At 43.7% G+C, this 18,000-nt stretch overlaps 2 protein-coding genes across 10 annotated transcripts; both read left to right on the top strand.

Moving 5' to 3' along the window:
* Nucleotides 1–1,627: 1,627 nt before the first annotated feature.
* LOC143522977 (transmembrane protein 205) lies at nt 1,628–8,968 on the top strand. Of its 5 annotated transcripts, XM_077017029.1 has the most exons (5): nt 1,814–2,014; nt 2,377–2,405; nt 2,658–2,796; nt 2,986–3,149; nt 4,986–8,968. In XM_077017029.1, the coding sequence occupies exons 3-5, from the start codon at nt 2,691–2,693 to the stop codon at nt 5,286–5,288; spliced, it is 573 nt and encodes a 190-aa protein (XP_076873144.1). In that variant the 5' UTR covers nt 1,814–2,014; nt 2,377–2,405; nt 2,658–2,690; the 3' UTR covers nt 5,289–8,968. The 5 variants fall into 5 exon arrangements, with proteins under 5 accessions (XP_076873146.1, XP_076873142.1, XP_076873144.1 ...); XM_077017031.1 differs by lacking the exons at nt 1,814–2,014; nt 2,377–2,405 and adding an exon at nt 1,628–1,749; XM_077017027.1 differs by lacking the exons at nt 1,814–2,014; nt 2,377–2,405 and adding an exon at nt 1,670–1,807.
* A 2,811-nt stretch (nt 8,969–11,779) lies between these two features.
* sirt5 (sirtuin 5) lies at nt 11,780–16,153 on the top strand. Of its 5 annotated transcripts, none has more exons than XM_077017024.1 (10): nt 11,782–12,053; nt 12,457–12,497; nt 12,609–12,742; nt 12,973–13,044; nt 13,236–13,389; nt 13,691–13,778; nt 13,880–13,933; nt 14,518–14,641; nt 15,546–15,661; nt 15,925–16,153. In XM_077017024.1, the coding sequence occupies exons 2-10, from the start codon at nt 12,479–12,481 to the stop codon at nt 15,995–15,997; spliced, it is 834 nt and encodes a 277-aa protein (XP_076873139.1). In that variant the 5' UTR covers nt 11,782–12,053; nt 12,457–12,478; the 3' UTR covers nt 15,998–16,153. The 5 variants fall into 5 exon arrangements, with proteins under 5 accessions (XP_076873141.1, XP_076873139.1, XP_076873138.1 ...); XM_077017023.1 differs by having other exon boundaries at nt 11,782–12,077; XM_077017021.1 differs by having other exon boundaries at nt 11,782–12,077; nt 12,386–12,497.
* Nucleotides 16,154–18,000: the final 1,847 nt, after the last annotated feature.

The following is an 18,000-nucleotide window of genomic DNA, read 5'->3' as shown; positions in this document are numbered from 1 at the left end:
TAGGAAACCCTATCTCAAAAACTGACTTTTAGTCATTACTTGGGTAGCACGCATATGAGCCATTTTAATATAGATGAATCTAGATTAATTTCAAGATTTCAGTGAGATTAATCTAGATTAAAAAAATGAATCTATGCCCACCCCTATTAATTAATCATTTCCTGATTTAGAAGTAACATGAGCGGGGTGAAGAGAATGTGTCAGCAGGTCAAGGTGAAATATAAAAATATACTCCAGAATGGTTAGTAGACTTGATTAGTCTAATGTGCAGGAAAAGGTAAAACACCATATTAAATAACTGTATAAAATATTTTAGCAACCAGAAAGAAAACCGCTACTGCTGCTACTGGTGGTGGGCCTCTAGCAGCCCTCACTCCTGCAGAAGACCTTGCTTTAGAGCAAAACAGCAGACACCCTATCATTGTGGAATTTGATGAATATAATAAGGAAGCGCTTAAGCGCAAGGCAAACCTTTTGAATTTCACTGCAGACCGTTGTCCTACTAAGATGTTATGCATCCCCAACGCTGTACAGAAATGCGCCACTGGCAAAGAAGCGCAAAGCTTTAGTCTTCTATACTCGGGTACAAAGAATTTTATTTTTTGTGATAGAGTGTATGCTAATGTATGTTTGTTGACCATAACTGCGATTATACACTGTATTCCATTTTACACTGACTTGAATTTGTTAAGATTAAACCAATACATTGAAATGTGCAGAAACCACTGATTAACAATGAATATGTACTCTGAAGATCGAAATATAAATTGCATTTGGAATAGTGGTCGGCCATTATCGGTGTTAACGCCGTTAACGGTCCACCACTAATTTGGAAATATAATTATTAAATTCTGATAATAATAACCTGCAATCATTCCAAACTAATAATTACAGTACTCAATTAAATGTATAAAGATATGATATGATATGCTACATCCACAGCAATTTAATGGATAGAACTGCAGCGGAACCTTATTCCTCAATTCAGTTTCCCGGATGGCAAGACTGACATCACGCTGCTCAGCCAATAGAAGTGGTCCAGCGAAGCTAAGCCTCAACTCTAGCCTGGTACAGAGCAGGTTTGTTCAAACGTATATGTTGCTGTAGTAACTGAGCAAGGCTTAAGTTTAGCCTCTTTTGTGGAACTGAATTTGAGCAAAATGAGCCAGGCTTGTCTTAAAAAGCCCTTACTGAGTTAGCTCACTTAGTGGAATACCCCCCTGGCGTTCCACCATGTTTAAAACGCTGGGAAGCTGGTGGGGTGGGCGTGGCTTGGTCCCAGAGGCGGTTTCAGAGCTCTGTGTCAGTCCGGAATCAGTGACCAATGGAGATTGCAGAGGAACGCCTTCATCTAAGCCCCTCCCACACGTGAAATGTGTTCCAAAAGTCAGAAGCAAAAAACTAAGCAGAAGCAAAGAGAGATTCCAGAAACAAAAGACCTTACTGGGAAAATCCAAAAAAAACCCCAAAAACAATGGAACCAAAAATTTGTCAAAATGCAAACGAAAATAATTTTCAAATAACCGAATATATTTTAAATATATACTTTTGATATATTTTTTTCTGTTTTGTTCTTGATATTAAGAATTTTGCTTGCAGATTTACTTTTGCTTCTGTGGAACTTTTGATACAAAAATCACACCATAAAAAAAGCTTACCGGTGACCCGGACACGTCCGTCGGGCTGACCCAGGCAGTCCCGCCACGCCCACCACTGTGGACCGCCACGCCCACCGCTCTGAGCCAGCAGGTTTGTAACGCCACGCCTGGGAGTCACCACAGCCAGAAGTAGCGCCGCATTGCACTAGGTACGTTTGGTCACAAACCACGACTTCGTAGATAAATGGTTCACCAGAACTTTAGAGTGGGTCGAGCGGGCTGTTCACCTCGGTAGACATTATTAACACATACAGGAACAACACAACGTAAAGCCAGCGCGGCGAGCAGGGACGGCGGTGCAGTATAACTCGCTCACTTCCCCTGGTCGCCTAACTAGTGACCCACGCTGTTGGCCAGTGAGTATTAACGTTCATATTAACGTTATTTATAGAGAAAAACCGTGTAAAGTGTCACCTGTGGGTCGTTTCTACCTCGCCTAGCGAGCTGAGAACATACAGATTTAATCTCATTGCGCTCTGATTTCACTAACTTAAGCGAGATAAAGGTGATTCCGGTCTAGTGGGCACTGCCTGAACTTGGTGAGTGTCTCCGCTTTGTAACAGGTTGGTTACAGAACTGTAAAATGAGCTGGTCACGTTGTTTATGTCCACACAGCCAACATGAACATGTGTCTTGTGAAGAAGATCCCCGTGGACACATCGGACCGTGGTCTTCCTCATGGCTTTGCTAAAGTGTTGCTTTTCTTGTGCTCTTTCAGTGTAATGAACGGAAAAGAGGGATTACACGGTATGATTGGGTGTACGGTAGATCACACATGGCTGCATGTGAACTGGGTGAAAGGTGAACGTCTAGTCGCGGCAGGGTGTGTTGTGGCATGTGTCGGTGCGGCACGTTCACTGTGTACACAGTGGCCCGGGTGATCAGGCTGTACATTATGTTCACGACACCTTGTGAAGATGTATGTTATGTCCTGTGTGTTTCCCGTTAAAGCTTTGTTACTTTAGTTGTGATGTCGTGCTGTCTGTGATCCCTCTGTAGAGAGGAAGTGTGGCCTAACCTGAATGGTGATCCATGATCATGCCCACCGACAGAGAGCCGTGTGTCACTGCTAAACTCCTTCATCTCGTCTTCCTCTCCACCTTTTGGGGCATGCAGATATGGGTGACCTTCATCTCTGGTGAGAATCTGACACGATCAACATGTATAGTTCCTCTTTGAGAAACGGGGCTGAGAAGTGTAATACAAACCCACCGTGGATCTGATATGATAAGAACCTCATAAAAGCCCAAGAAAGCCTGGTCCTAACTGATGTGCTGGTCCTAACTGATGTGCTGGTCCTAACTGATGTGCTGTTCCTTTGCTGCAGGGTTTGTTATGGACAACAATCTAAACAGACACACCTATGGCTTTGTTCAGAGCCGTCTCTTCCCTTTCTACCTGCACGTTGGATCAGCCTGTGCCTTCTTCAACCTCACCATTTTTGCCATATACCATCCTAGTGACCTGCTGAATGAGAAGGAGGCCTTCCAGGTATGTCACATGGGGCCCAGGTGCGAGGTATAGGACTAGGACTCCAGGGTCAGATTGGGCAGGGGCCTCTGGAACACACTCCGTATCAATGTGATTATTTCAAATGTATTTTTAGTATGTTAATTAATGTTTAATTGTTCTGCAGTAAAGACAATTGGCCATATTCATAAAACCTGCCCGAATGAACACAATTAATGGCATATAGCATCGTGGTAGTACGATTGCTCATTTATAAATGTGGATTTGCAGTGTATGTTACTGTTTGTGTAATGCATGACTCTAGAATGTTTTTTTCCTCATTTGCATATGATGAGATTTACATAAATAAGCACATTTGAGATGAGCTCAGTTGAACACCACCTGACGTCAGGGAGGAGTTGAGCAGAACACCACCTGACTTTCATACGTGTGCATTACATTTATACAAGTATATAACATTTCTGTGACACACTCAAACATTCCATTTCTCATGTGAGCATAATATCCATTTACAAAAGTTCAAAAGCCTGCATGCTGTATTAAGTCCAGTTTGAGAGTGTAGTGTAGACTTGAGCTCTCGTCACCGAGCTGCCTTGTTTCACACAGTCAGGCGATGAGGGGCCACAGTGCTCTCACTCTCATGAGATTATAACGGTGTGTCTTTGAGGCGCTGGTGGCTCTGATGCAAGTCGGCCGAAAGAACAACACACCAACTGGTGCGCATCTTACGGGAGCAGGGCAGTGATTGGTCTGTGCAGTGCTGCATTAAGTCCAACAGGCCTGTTAGAACATCGCGTCAGTGCATTTGAAGCCGCTGCAATTTGCACGATCTTTGCACATCACAGCATGTACGGTGTTTACTTACACATGCACATTAACAAAATTCAGCACATGCTTCCGATTAGCTAACCGACAAGCACACTTGTAAGGTACGTTTAGCTAATTGACGAGCGCATTTGTAAGGTGTGTTTTTGGTTCGTTTACGGTGATGATGGGAAACATCGCAGCCGTTTGGGACTTGCTTGGGCAGGATCTCAGAATGCCACAAGCCTCTGTCATAATAAGAAGTGGAAAGGTAAGTGTTAGAGAGGAAGAAACTATAGACATTTAGACTGTGGTGAGATACAGTTTCTCTGCTCTGCCATGAAGTCATCCACTCATCACTACCCTGCTGGTCCTGTCTTTCTGTAGCAAAAATGCATGAAATGCATTACACTGGAGTTGAAAGGGCAGTTTTCAGCTTTCCACTTCTCAAAATTGGTGTTCAGTCATCAGCCTCTCAGCAAGTGTCTTTAATATTCACATATATGTATTCTGATTGGCTTTTATAGCAGTGCCAAGATGACAAGAGCCATGTTGACGCATTGATTATCGCTATGGTAACTTTGTGAATAAGAATTAAATCCCATGTTGCGCAGTTTGCATGGTGTAGCAGAGGTACTGTCAGGGTTTATGAGTCCAGCCCATTGTGAATGCTACATTGCGGTACCATTGTTATAGATTGTGTTGTATTGTTTGACCCCCCTGCTAAATATAATGTTAAATTAAAGCACCAAATCACCACAATTATCACTACAATTATCAGTATAATTTCACACAATAATTAATAATAATAGTGAAGATCAATAAATGAGCTATACGTCTTTAGATACGACAATCCTTATTTAGTCCAAAACTGGGGAAATTCATACACTGCAACTCTCCCAATACCATCTTCAAGAGAACCTTCAAGAGAGCATCATCAAAACTTCTTATCTAAATGTTTTGTTCCTTTGTTCCTCTGAGCTCAGGAAGGGCTGTGAGATCTTCCCTCCTGTGACACTCTTTACCTCCTGCGTTCCTTCACACTGTGTACAGATCTTCATCTTCTTCGTGTGCGTGACCGTGGCGGCGGTGAACGCCCAGTGGTTTGGCCAGCTGACCTCGGAGATCATGGCGGACATGCACGTGATCGAGCAGGCCTGCGGGCTGGGCCAGGACATCGGCCTGTCGTCCAATCGCGAGGCCTATTCCAAACTGTGCGACAACAACCCAAAGTACAGGAGGCTCAGCAGCCGGCTGTGGCTGTATCACCTGCTGTCCTCGCTCTGTAACCTGTGCTGCATCGTGTGTAACGGCTACAGCCTTTACTACCTGGCAGAGAACCTCACCACACTGTGAAGAGGAGGATGGCCAGTTCTGCGCCGGGGTTGCATGCCAGCAGTGCAGATCAGGGCGGTCCGTGTGTCTGACCGGGGTCAGCGTGTAATATATGCAATGACAGTACTTATGTAGATCAGCTGCACTATTTTTGAAAGGTGGCTGTTGGAAGAATAGTTTGATGTTTGTGGCAGATGGCAGATTTTTGATCAGTCTAAGGAGTATTTTGGAATTGTCGATTTTTTTGTATAATAGATTGATGTTTTTTTCTCTCTCTGCTTTTCTCACATAGATAAGAAAAATCCAGATTATTCTATAAAAAAAATAAACCTCCCATAGATTGTTTAGCTGATAAACTTGAGCTCCTTCTGTAACGCCTCGATGTGCTCCATCTCCTGCTGCTCCATCTCCTGCTGTTCTGTGCTCTGGTTAACACGGGCAGTGGGGGTTGCACATGAGGCTGCTGACCGTCTGGTATTTTTCCTGATGCTACATAGTCATTATGGCCATTTTGTACATTGTGGTGTTGATAACAGCTGCTAGGTTATGTGCTCTAAATTATTACGATAAGCGTTATCCTGTGGTCAGTTTATCAAGGGCTTCGGTTGGTAGCAAAAAAAGGCGACTACTTCCGGGCCTTGGAGCTGGTCTCCTAGTGCCGAATTCTACTAACATCCGTTAAACACCCATTTGCAACCTTTCGTCCCTTATGGTAGTCTCACATAGAGGATATTTCCTTTGTAGTGCGAAGTGAGACGTTTTTCCTACATGACTTCCATGTTCAAACCAGCATGTTTAGGCTGTGTCATATTTCCATATCTGACGTGGAGCTCTGTTGAGTGTCTTTACTCAGCCTCGTGTTTCTTATGAATGTGGTTGTGCAGGTAAAGCAGGCTGTGCTATCTAACCACCGTAGGTGCTCAGGACACACCCACACATGCAATGCAAAACACAGAGGAGCTGTGAATGTAACTGAACACAGCTGCAGGGCCGGCTATGTGTTTGAGGACCCAGATAAGCAATTATGTCAATTTCCAGCCTTTTTCATTGGCATCGGTCTGTGAGAGTCAATAAGTAATGCAAACTCGTGTGTTTGGCAAATGGGAGATTGCATTTTGTGGGGGTTGGTTAATCATCAAGATGCCTGCAGTCGAGAGGATTTGATATTTGGTACAAAATACTTTTTTAAACGAATGAAAATATATGAATGAATAATGAAATTAATAATTAGTTGAATATTTCCTAGATCATATAGATGGTGTGAAGTACCTCGTCTTCCTGTTGAATTACTTATGCAGCTCATGTTGTTTTAAAGACCCAGGGAACTGATTTTCAATTAGGTTCACCTCGTTCTTTTGGGTATACATCATACAAATTGAATGTGTGTCCAGTGAATATTGTTCCAGTCCAGTAAATTACCAGTTTAGTTCACCAGAGTTTCTTCCCTTCCAATGTAAAATGAATGGTCCTTATGTTGCGTTAAACTTGTGTAAACTTTACACTCAACAGTGAGAAAGCTGAGGCTCCTCCCACACACACTGTAACTGCTTTACACTCAACAGTGAGAAAGCTGAGGCCCCTCCCACACACACTGTAACTGCTTTACACTCAACAACCAGAAAGCTGAGGCCCCTCCCACACACACTGTAACTGCTTTACACTCAACAACCAGAAAGCTGAGGCCCCTTCCACACACACTGTAACTGCTTTACACACAACAACCAGAAAGCTGAGGCCCCTTCCACACACACTGTAACTGCTTTACACACAACAACCAGAAAGCTGAGGCCCACACACACTGTAACTGCTTTACACTCAACAACCAGAAAGCTGAGGCCCACACACACTGTAACTGCTTTACACTCAACAACCAGAAAGCTGAGGCCCCTTCCACACACACTGTAACTGCTTTACACACAACAACCAGAAAGCTGAGGCCCACACACACTGTAACTGCTTTACACTCAACTACCAGAAAGCGGAGGCCCCTCCCACACACACTGCAACTGCTTTACACTCTACAATCAGAAAGCTGAGGCCCCTCCCACATACTGTTATTGCTTTACACTCAATAGTCAGAAAGCTGAGGCCCCTCCCACACACAGAGTTACTGCTTTCTTACCCTCTTCAAGTGTTCAGCCTAGCTGGCTAGTAAAAGCTACCCAAGTTGTTCCTTGGGATGGTTCTTGTAAAGGTGGATGCCCAACTGTGCTCTCAGACTGAGCTCCTCTAGTTTGCCTCTTGGCACAGGAACAACAAGACCACCTAAAGTATATTTCCAGACGCACATACCATCATATACTAAGAAATATATACGTCACTCTGGATAAGTGTGTCTTGTCAAGTGTGTTATGAGTAAGTAATTTGTTTCTAAGCGTGTAGTATTGTTGTCATCCTGACAGAAAACATAATCTACCAATCAGAAGGTTAATGGTTCAACCATTACTAAGTTGGCACTCTTGGGTTACTGCGCAAGACCCTGAACCCTCCATCGAGGGTCAAAGCGTCATCTAAATGCTAAATGTGAAGGTAAACATAGTGCCTGAATTGCATTGGTGCCCGCATTAGTGGGGTTATACATGTTTGGTTGCATTGGTGCCCTCATTAGTGGGGTTATACATGTTTGGTTGCATTGTGCTGATTCTCCCATCATGTGCTATTACAGTCTGTTCTTGAGTAGTGCGGCCAACCGTGAGTGGGGCGGTGGGCTCACAATCAAACATGCTAATAGGAATAGAAGGACCACGCCCAGACTGTTCTCAGCTAGGACTGATTATCTCATTCGTTTGGCTTTTGAGTAGTGTTTTATAACTTTCTGTTCTGTTATTTGAAATATTAAGCTTGGTTGTTTAACATAGCACACTAATACGCAAGTCATATTTTAATGCTTTAGAATATGTTCCCTGGGTCTTTAAAATGTATCTGCATTGATCGTGTGGCCAGGCATGATGCTACACAGTTGCATAGTGTACCTCATTGTGTGATGTTATAAATCAAACTTGGGCAGAAATATCCTGTCCTTCCCAATCTGTTTGTGTCTAGTATTTATGTGAGTAAAATCGCAATGCCATAGTGCCTTAAATAGGAACATTTGAAGACTTATTTACACTAGACTGTATAGAAAAGACAGTACTGTTGTGCTGCTGGTGAGGCTGTCGGCGAGTTCCTCTATCTCTGCAGTTTAAGGTGATCAATATTCAGTCAATGCAAATGAGACGGCAGCTAATTAATGAGGAATATTTCCATGTGAAATATGCTGTGGTGGTGGTTTTATGGGGTACCTGATGTGAATGTGCTTGTATGGAGTTGAAGCCCATTCTATTTTTTAATTATGTTCACACATAGGATGAGTTCTGTGCAGGAGGGCCAGTGCAGACTATATTCACAGAGCTATTGGTTTATGTTTTATGATTTAGGATTTTTACACATCATGTTAAAGGTGAATGCTGATTTAATTGAGATTGTGCATGTAGGAGATTAATATGTTGGTATAAGTTTCTGATGATATTTTGTTACTTTTTGCACCTTTCACATCTGTTAATGTACCCCTATTATGAAAAAATAGAGGCTCAAATACTTTGTGTGATCAGTGTATTGGACAGCTATTTATTTCAATGTGGTTCCTGTGTTATTGTGTATGTGTGTGTGTGTGTGTGTGTGCCGGAGAGAGGGAGAAATAAAAAGGCTGGTACTAAACTGTACATCTGTGTGTATTTTGTTGATTATCTTTGTGTTGATTTGCCCAAAAATGCATAACATCAGTACTGTCATGCATGTACATGTACACACCCAGGACCAGGAACACTTTTTATACAGGTTCTTCCTGAAACTGTGTTGTACATATTCGAACTGTGTTGTGCATCATATTTTTTGGACTTGGGGTACAGCGGCAGTCTGCTGAGGTCCTGAAGGGCATGTGGGCATGGATACAGCAAAAGGACCGGTCCTGCTCAAACAGCTGTCTGGGGCTCAGTGGCGGTCATAAAACTAACATGTTTGTAAATGTTCTGTGCCTGTTTCTGTTCAAAAAACCATGAAAACCCACTTGCCCCCATTGCAACATGTTCTTGAAGGTAAAGGATGCTTAATTCCAACAAACACGAGTGTTATGCGTATCTACTTTTGCATGAAATCTTTGTAGTGATGTAATGTAGCACTTTGCTGTGTAGAACCTTAGAATCTTATTACTTTACTGAACTTAATAAAAGGATAATAAAAATAGTCACTGTTTCCCTCTCGTTCGTGTTCTTTTTTTTTTTTTACTTTTGGATCTAGTTGTTATGTATTCAGGTTATGTGTCATTGTGTCCCGGTTCTTTGACTACGAATAAGCTCTAACGTCTATAGATTTGCCCAAAATGAACGTCGATCATCTCATTGTACAATTACTCAACATTTCTAGTTACTAAATAGTTACTAGTTTAAAAAAATATTAATTTTAATACCAATCGTAAAACATTTCCTACTTTCTGGTTTCGTGTCCTAGCTGACCCCACGTCAGGTAACTGTGGACGTGACCGGTGCAGTTAGGCTAGAACACCATGGAGAATGAGACTGGACATGTCCACTAATGGAGACACTCATTATTTCTGATTTATTTTAGACAGAAACATTACCGCAAAGTCCGAGCCAAAAGCTAAATCACTGAAGGCTAAATAAACAATTTAAATAACTATTATCTGTCCTTGTACTTTCCAGTTTGTAAAGAGATGTTTGCAGCTTTGAGTCCAGTATATTTGTATGGGTTTTAGGATGAGTAATGAGATTTTTGATAGTTATTTCATCGAGAAAGTAATCATTACAATTTGAGAAGTAATGAGCAATCTATAATAGATTTTTTTTGAATAACTACACCCCAACGGATCTAAAACGGATCCGCATGCATCAGCCTGCATGTGATTACATGTACAGGTACTTGAATCTTTCTCTGACTCCACAGCTACACACACACAACCCTGTTTTGTTGTCCATTGTGCACAGGTAGAAAATACATTTCTAATGTGTGTGACAGTAAATCTCCAGTAAATTGTGGGCAGGTACTCTCATGGAGATTTGTGTAGGCTTCTGTCCCTCCATGATTATTGAGGGCCACAGATACGTCACGAGGTTGAACATGAGCCTAGCAGTAGGAACCTAGACACACCAGACAGGACCTGACAGCTGTTCTCTTTGGTCCAGTACATGTGTCACATCTCCAGATGCTGCATAACAACCAGCCAGGACTTGCAGACCAGTTTCTCTCTGTTTCTCCGACACTTCCACCAGCGTGTGGATCCAGGCCTTGGAGCAAAGGTCCCTCTGCACTGGGGAACAAGTAGAGGAACAAGTAGGCACACAGTTATTAATACACTTCATACAGAAGTCCACAGGATAATGTCACTGGGTCCATCAGTAAATCCAAGCATACTGAACAGCAGAACTCTTCTCTCCCCAGTAAAACACTTGCTTCTGCTGTTTTAGTAAACCAAAGAGACGGAGCTACATGACGAATAAGCAAACCATTAAGACAAAACCAGAATGAATGCTCAGTATGCTTTTTACAGGGTAATCAGCAATACTTCACAATGACGAAGAGTTTGAGGCAGAGTTTTATAGTCCATAGTAATAGGAAAGAGGAAGTGAACCTGCAGTGCATTATGGGAAGTGGAGTCTCTGGAGGCTGGTTGCATGACATTACTTTATACGTGAAGGCTGGACCAATCTGCTCTGATGTATGAAATGAAACTAAAAGCTTAAGGATGAGATTTAAAAAATGTAAACAACTGCACCGAATTTGTGCTTTGATGGAATTTATTATGTTTTAGACGCCAGGGGAAAAAACAACAAATTAAATCAGGGAACACTTTGTATTGTAATCAGTTCAACATTATACAAGTAATGTGTTAGTAGTGGCCAATTTGTTATTTGTCATGTAATTACATAAAATTACATTAATTGGTTAAAAGTGGTTACGATTGTGCAGCATTGATTTCCTGGAGATTACAGTATAACTATATTCAAACTGGAATGTAATAGGCTTTTTAACAATGCCTGGGCTGATCTCATTTGAATATCAAATCAGACATTAAACAATATGCCATATATTATAGTCTACACTATAATATAGTGTCTTTATCTGTGAATGAATTTGCATACCCTGAAGTTTATCTTCAGTGTTCTACCCCAGGATGTTCACTGACAGCACGCGCACACCCCGTCCTCTTTTCTGCACGCACCCCTGAGAGAGAGTTCAGGGTTTTTCACTTTCCAGATGTGTTTCGTTGTCGATATTAATGGGCTAAGGATATAGTTTTACAGTTTTGGCGGGACTGGAGGGCTTCTGGCAATTGCCGACATAAATACATTGCCCGAAGCGGAACACACTACTCCAAAATGTCTCTCTTGTTATTCTTGCTTTGCGAGTTTGAACGCATTTCCTCGCGCCTCCGCTCAGCAGCGCTGGAAGGGCGGTTGCGTGTTCTCGCCACTAGAGGCGCCATCGCTACACTATTGTGCGGCGTTTACGTCAACGGCGTTTTCGCCTACGTAACTGAGAAATTTCCGCCTCCAGCTTTACTAGATCTGCGAATATGCGGCCTAAACAGAGTCTTGTATGATCGGTAAGAATCCGATGCTAATTATTCAAACAGGAAAAAAATGTAATATTGTGAGTTGTTTCGAATTTGAGTCTCATGGTGTCGAATCAGCGGTTAGTGTAAAAGTTACTGCTGCCCAGGAGCGACCTATCCAGCGATAGAGTGTGTGTGTGAGTGTGTGTCCACTAAGGAGAGAGACCTCTGTTTACAAGGTACTGCTACTCTGGGCCATACACGTGAGTTTGTTTTTTATTCTCTTGTATTTAATAACTGAAACTATATAGTGCACTAACCCTAGGATATAAAACAGAATTCCAAATAACCTAGTTTGTGTGCATGGGGGAGCGAACTAGTATTTTATTTAGTTGTCATACAATATTTAATTCAAGGTTAAGGTATTAGTTCTCGAAAGGGTCGTTGATGGATTTCTAGTATTCCAAGCTTTTTACTTGGAATTATTATAGATTATTATAGATCACAAAGCTGTTAGAAGGAACAGGGCAGGCCTGAGTATTTCACGTGTGCCTGTGTTTGCACCTATTAGTTGTGACCCCTGATGATCGTGCAGAGGTTAATTCGTAGGACACTGACCCCTCACCTATGTGCTATTGTCAGATTTACCTGGAGAGCACCTGAAATGGCCAGACCCAGCTCAAGTAAGACATGGGTGTTTATCCCATGCATTTCAAGTTTCACGTTTCCACACTTTCTTCATTTTCTTGGTGTGCATTCATGCATTCGTGTTTGTGTGTGTGTGTTTGTGGTAGATTTGGCCAGTTTTCGGGAGGTGTTTGCCAAGGCCAAGCACATCGCGGTAATCACCGGAGCTGGAGTCAGCGCAGAGAGTGGCGTGCCAACCTTCAGAGGAGCTGGGGGGTTCTGGAGGACGTGGCAAGCACAGGTATCTCACGTGTGTCATCATAAAACACAGGATCATATAACAGACACCTCACAGAAATGCCTACCTTAGGTCAGCTTCTCTCTTATACCTGCACAACTAGCTGATGCCAGATCAGGATTCTCCTTCCAACGTGTTTAGTAATGTTTGGTCCTCTATACAGTTAAAATTATGTTAAAATAATTGTCATAGCTTTAATCTATTGTGTATGTTCTCGTAAACCAATCTTGCAGGATTTGGCCACACCTGGTGCCTTCTCCCGAGACCCATCTTTGGTGTGGGAGTTTTATCACTACAGACGGGAGGTACCCCCATGTAATTACTACTGTACTATTACTAATGTAATGCATAGAAATATGCACAGTAATGCAAAACATCATTTGTTGTGCTACTCATACTAGCAATAGTATGCAAGTCAACAATAAAAATTTCTGTCTGTTTATTTACATTTAATGTGTGTGTCTCTGTGTGTGTGTGTGTATGTGTGTGTGTTCAGGTAATGAGTAGTAAGGAACCTAACCCAGCCCATCTGGCTATAGCTGAGTGTGAGGCTCGTCTTGGCCAGCAGGGCCGCTCTGTAGTCGTCATCACCCAGAACATAGACGAGCTGCACCGCCGGGCCGGCTCCAGAAATGTGCTGGAGATCCATGGTGAGGCTCATCCACTTCATCCCGATCCTCTTTGTTGTGATTGGTCAGTTACTCCAGACGCTGTGTCTCGGCCCTGTCCGTCCTCTGTGTAATTGAATATCAGTACGGATGTCCATAGCTAATTATAGAGCAATAGAGCAGTAACTAAAGGTCAGTTTGGCAGGAGATCAATCTGTTTGTTGTTTGTGTGGTAGAATATAGTGTGAACGTAAACCTGAATGCAGGTCTATGGGGTCTGTGATGGTCAGTCACTGTTGACTGGTGTGTTCCATGAGTAATTCTGCGCCTCTTCTCCTTATAGGCAGTCTGTTTAAAACACGCTGCATGAGCTGTGGGGAAGTGAAGGAAAACTATAAGAACCCTATCTGTCCGGCCCTGAAGGAGAAGGGGTGAATAATCAGACACACACACACACACACACACACACACACACACACACACACACTAGTAAGCACACATTTGCTCTCTCTTTCCTTTCTTGCCTCTTTAGTGCCCCTGATCCAGAGGCGAAGGATGCAAGAATACCAGTGGAGGATCTGCCCAGGTGTGTGTGAGTGGTGTTGGAGAGACGTGAGTGGTCTTGCTGCGTGTAAATCTTTGGCCACTACTGGCAAACATGTTGGTTAGAACAGAGTGGAAGCAGCTGTGATCGTGCAGTGGGGGTTCCGATGTGACTGGCAAACATGTAGAGGATTTAATAAGAAGCATCAGCTGCATCCACTAGGGGGCAGCAGGTACTTGTAAATGTGACGATCTGCAGCACGAGTACTAAAGTGCACCCTCCGAGGACGGCAATGTTTAAAAATATTGGTTCCACCCATGCACCACAACAAAAATCCCCTGACTGCTTTTCTCCAAATGTTTAAACGTTGCCACCCTCACCAGTACCACGAATCTGGAGCAGGACTGTTTAGTAAAGAGCTACATTCTGCAGAGAAGCACCTGAGTGTACTAATTAGGATTCTTTGTTGAAGATGTGTGGGTATAAGTGGAAAGGGTGCGTTCTGCAGGGTGCAGACACTAGGCCCCCAGGTGAATATTTTAGATCTACTGAGTCGGAAGCATGCACTATTTTTATGTGTGTACGTGCGTGTGTGCATGCATGCGTGTGGATGTGTGTGCGTGCAGATGTGATAGGCAGGGCTGTCATGGTCTTCTGCGACCACACGTGGTGTGGTTTGGAGAGACGCTGGACGCTGATATTCTGAACAGCGTGGAACGGGAGCTGGACAAATGTGACCTCTGCTTAGTGGTGGGTGTCCCTTCCTCTCCGAGATTCATGGACCTGTTCAGTAAGACGACACCTTGGTGAATCACACATTTGGGTTGTCTCAGTTATTCCCAGATCAGTTTCGGTGAATTAAAATATAGCCTAAACATTTTGTGTATATATAATTTTGTTCTAATTATCCCAAATATTACGGATAACCTTCTTGTTTCATGGAATTTATAACACGTAGTTCCTGAATGCAAAAAACATGAATGTAGGTCAGTGCCAGAATTATGCAGTGAGCAGTACACAATAATATTAAATATAGTTTGACAGCGGATATGAAGTTCTATGCTTCATATTCATAATCAAGTTAGAGTTTCATTATTTTGGGTCTTTGGGAGCCTTTCCAGTGTAACAGTAATGAGTGTGTGATTAGCCTGCTCACGCAAGTGAATCTAGACTGTTTGTCAGCATGTGTGAGGAGGGGCAGCTCCGTGACTCCAGCTCCCCTGGTGATGTGTCTGCTAGGGCAGATGGGGTAGCGCCATGTTCCTGTCAGTCTTCAGACTGGGCATATCGCATCAACGATCGATATCACATGTCGCATAAGTGATCGATTTTCTTCTCCGGTGGTCTATTGACTGGGTTTGGGTTCGGTTCTCTGTGGCAGTGAGTATCTGAACGGAAAACAGAGAGAGAGAGTTGCTTCAGGCTGGTCCATTCTCAATTCTGGGCATTTTCAAAGTGTTTCAGTATTTCACAGACCTACAAGGGCCTGTTAATCAACAAAGGGATGGTGGACTAAGAAGAAAGACTAAAAGGATTTACTGGAAAACAAGCATGTCTGCATCACTGTGTGTGTGTGTGTGTGTGTGTGTGTGTGTGTGTGTGTGTGTGTGTGTGTGTGTGTGTGTGTGTGTGTGTGTGTGTGTGTGATCCCCAGGTGGGCACATCCTCCATAGTTTACCCGGCGGCCATGTTTGCTCCCCAAGTAGCAGCTCGAGGAGTGCCAGTAGCCGAGTTTAACATGGAGAGCACACCTGCCACGCAGAGATTCATGTGAGTCACGCCTGCCACGCAGAGGTTCACGTGAGCCATGGCCCAGACGCACCTTCCTGCACATTCTCTGTGTCCCTCCGGTCACTCTCGCTGAAGCACCCGTTTCCTGCTACACTAAACCTAAACCTACAGTAGTGCCTCCTCCTTATGCACCTTTCGTATTAGTACGGAGCTGCGTTCGCAGGACCAGCACCGGTTCTGTGCTACACTGTTTGGATCTATGAGCTATTGTACTGCCCCTAACAGCACCTTCTCCCCTCCAGGTTTCACTTTGAGGGTCCGTGTGGCACCACGCTACCTCCTGCCCTGGCGCGGCACGAGAGTGAGGTTGTGTGAGGGGCCGTGTGGCGTCTGGATGGAGATCTGGATGGAGCCCGTCTGTGTTCTGCTGTCGCTTGGGTTCTTTTAAATTCTGTCCTCCTGCTTTTATTGACGCCAGGGCGAAGCTGATGGATTCGGGGGGGGAAAAAATAAACACATCCATGCACCTTGTAGGGTGTGCCGGTTTCAGCCTGTCCACATGACGCCCACGTAGGATGTTGGTGTGTGGCTGGGGGGATTGTCATAGAGTGGTGTGTGTGTGAGAGAGGGAGAGAGAGAGTGTGAGTGAGTGAGCGAGTGAGTGTAACATGGTGTGTGTCTGTGTGCATTCCCTGTGGCATGGGGTCACCTTGATTTGTGTCTAGTCTGCAGCCAGATTCTATGGTCCAGCTGAAAGCTGAACCCCCCCCCCCCCCCCCCACCCCCCCCCCCCCACGCTGAACCCCCCCCCCCCCCCCCCCCACCTCACGCTGCCCCCAATGGTGAACTGTCACATTTTATAGAGAGATGCAGAAGAAAGGTCCTATTGTGTTTGACGCTTCCCCATGTGAGTGGAGTCCTCATCTGTGTACACACACACACACACCCTTCCACAGCATTAACCCTCTAAAGTAAACTAATACCTTGCATATTAAAATGAATTGTGAATAGCTAACATTAGCTAATAGCTAACATTATCAAGCCATAATTGTATTGGTATTAAGAATGTATTACAAGGGCCTGAAATATGACTTAGCTTGGTGAACAAAATTTTTATTTGATTACGAAAATGTGAGAGCCTTGTGTATTTAAGGGAGGCTGTGGATCCGTAAGAGCAACAGTATGCGGTTGAAAATGGACGTACATCTGTGTGTCTCCTGGGGAGAGTGTGTCTCATTAGCTTCTGGAGCAGCGAGAGGTGTTTCAGAGTCGACACTCTGCTCCAAAAATAACACACACCATTTCCTGTCCATTAAACCATGATTTCACACCAATCTGAGTTTAACGGCGTACACACACGCACACGATGCGAATCTCCTCACGCACACAAAAGCCCAAATCCTTTGAGACACGCCATCAGTCCTACCTACACACACACTCCCATTAAATGTCGATTTCACACCAATCTGAGCACCAACGCAGCCTGGGCACGCTGTGGATGTAGTCTAGGGGTGGGGTGGGGGGAGGGGCTTGGTGAGGTGGGGGGCGTGGTCACATGATGCAGATAAATCGGCACCTTCCTCTTGGTGCATTCACAAAACCCACTCTGTCCCCATGTCTGTACATAAGGGGGCAGTCGTGAAACTGGCAGGCCACGAGTAGTCCTCGGATTAATTACCGTGGATTTCCAACATTATCTTCAGTTAATCCAAATGAACATGTCAAGTGGTTTCTTTTGTCTGTGAACAGTTCACGTGAGGTGCAGAGATTAAGAAAAAATACCAATTACCCTTCAGAGACTGTGTGGTTCTTGGGACACAGGTTCAAGTGCCCATAAATATATAAAGGCCGGTGCTACGTTAACCCGAGTTAGTCCTGAAAGGGCTAAATATCCATACATGTCTAGCTGGCTCTTTACAGCTCTGCTGAGGTTAACAGTCAAGACACCCAGAAGACCCGAGAGGGACCGTAAGACATTTTCCACATGCTAGTTTTACTGTGATGATTATTATGGCATGGCAGCATCTAGCATCAGCCTCTTCCATATGTACATATATAGCTGATTTTATACTGGCTGTATATATAGAAATGTGTCACGTATGTATGTGGCTGTCTTATCAGAGTACTGTGTGCAGATTAAGAGATTTATAAATAGAAAGCTTTGCTAAGAGACTCCGATCTCTGAGCCGTGCAGGGATTATTGCATCTTTCAACCCAAAATCCTAATCTGATTGAAATGCACACACCTCTACCTCTGCACACATAGAAACCTTTCAGTTTGCACTCTAAATAATTCTCAGCATGTTGAGTGTCGGTGCTCAGTGGAGATACACACATACACACGCACATACTTGTTAAAATCTCTATCCTTGTAATTC

The sequence above is a fragment of the Brachyhypopomus gauderio genome, chromosome 9, assembly GCF_052324685.1.
Source record: "Brachyhypopomus gauderio isolate BG-103 chromosome 9, BGAUD_0.2, whole genome shotgun sequence".
Classification (NCBI taxonomy): domain Eukaryota; kingdom Metazoa; phylum Chordata; class Actinopteri; order Gymnotiformes; family Hypopomidae; genus Brachyhypopomus; species Brachyhypopomus gauderio.
Note: the sequence above shows the minus strand (reverse complement) of the source record. Positions and strands in the feature narration are given on the sequence as shown.

Bases quoted from the DNA above. Each gene is read 5' to 3' on its own strand.
- sirt5 (XM_077017021.1), top strand. From the start codon at position 12,398: ATGATCGTGCAGAGGTTAATTCGTAGGACACTGACCCCTCACCTATGT. The intron at 12,498-12,608 runs GTAAGACATGGG...TGTTTGTGGTAG, and splicing joins AATGGCCAGACCCAGCTCAA to ATTTGGCCAGTTTTCGGGAG. The intron at 13,779-13,879 runs GTGAATAATCAG...TTGCCTCTTTAG, and splicing joins CCGGCCCTGAAGGAGAAGGG to TGCCCCTGATCCAGAGGCGA.
- LOC143522977 (XM_077017031.1), top strand. From the start codon at position 2,691: ATGATCATGCCCACCGACAGAGAGCCGTGTGTCACTGCTAAACTCCTT. The intron at 2,797-2,985 runs GTGAGAATCTGA...CCTTTGCTGCAG, and splicing joins ATGGGTGACCTTCATCTCTG to GGTTTGTTATGGACAACAAT. The intron at 3,150-4,985 runs GTATGTCACATG...CACTGTGTACAG, and splicing joins ATGAGAAGGAGGCCTTCCAG to ATCTTCATCTTCTTCGTGTG.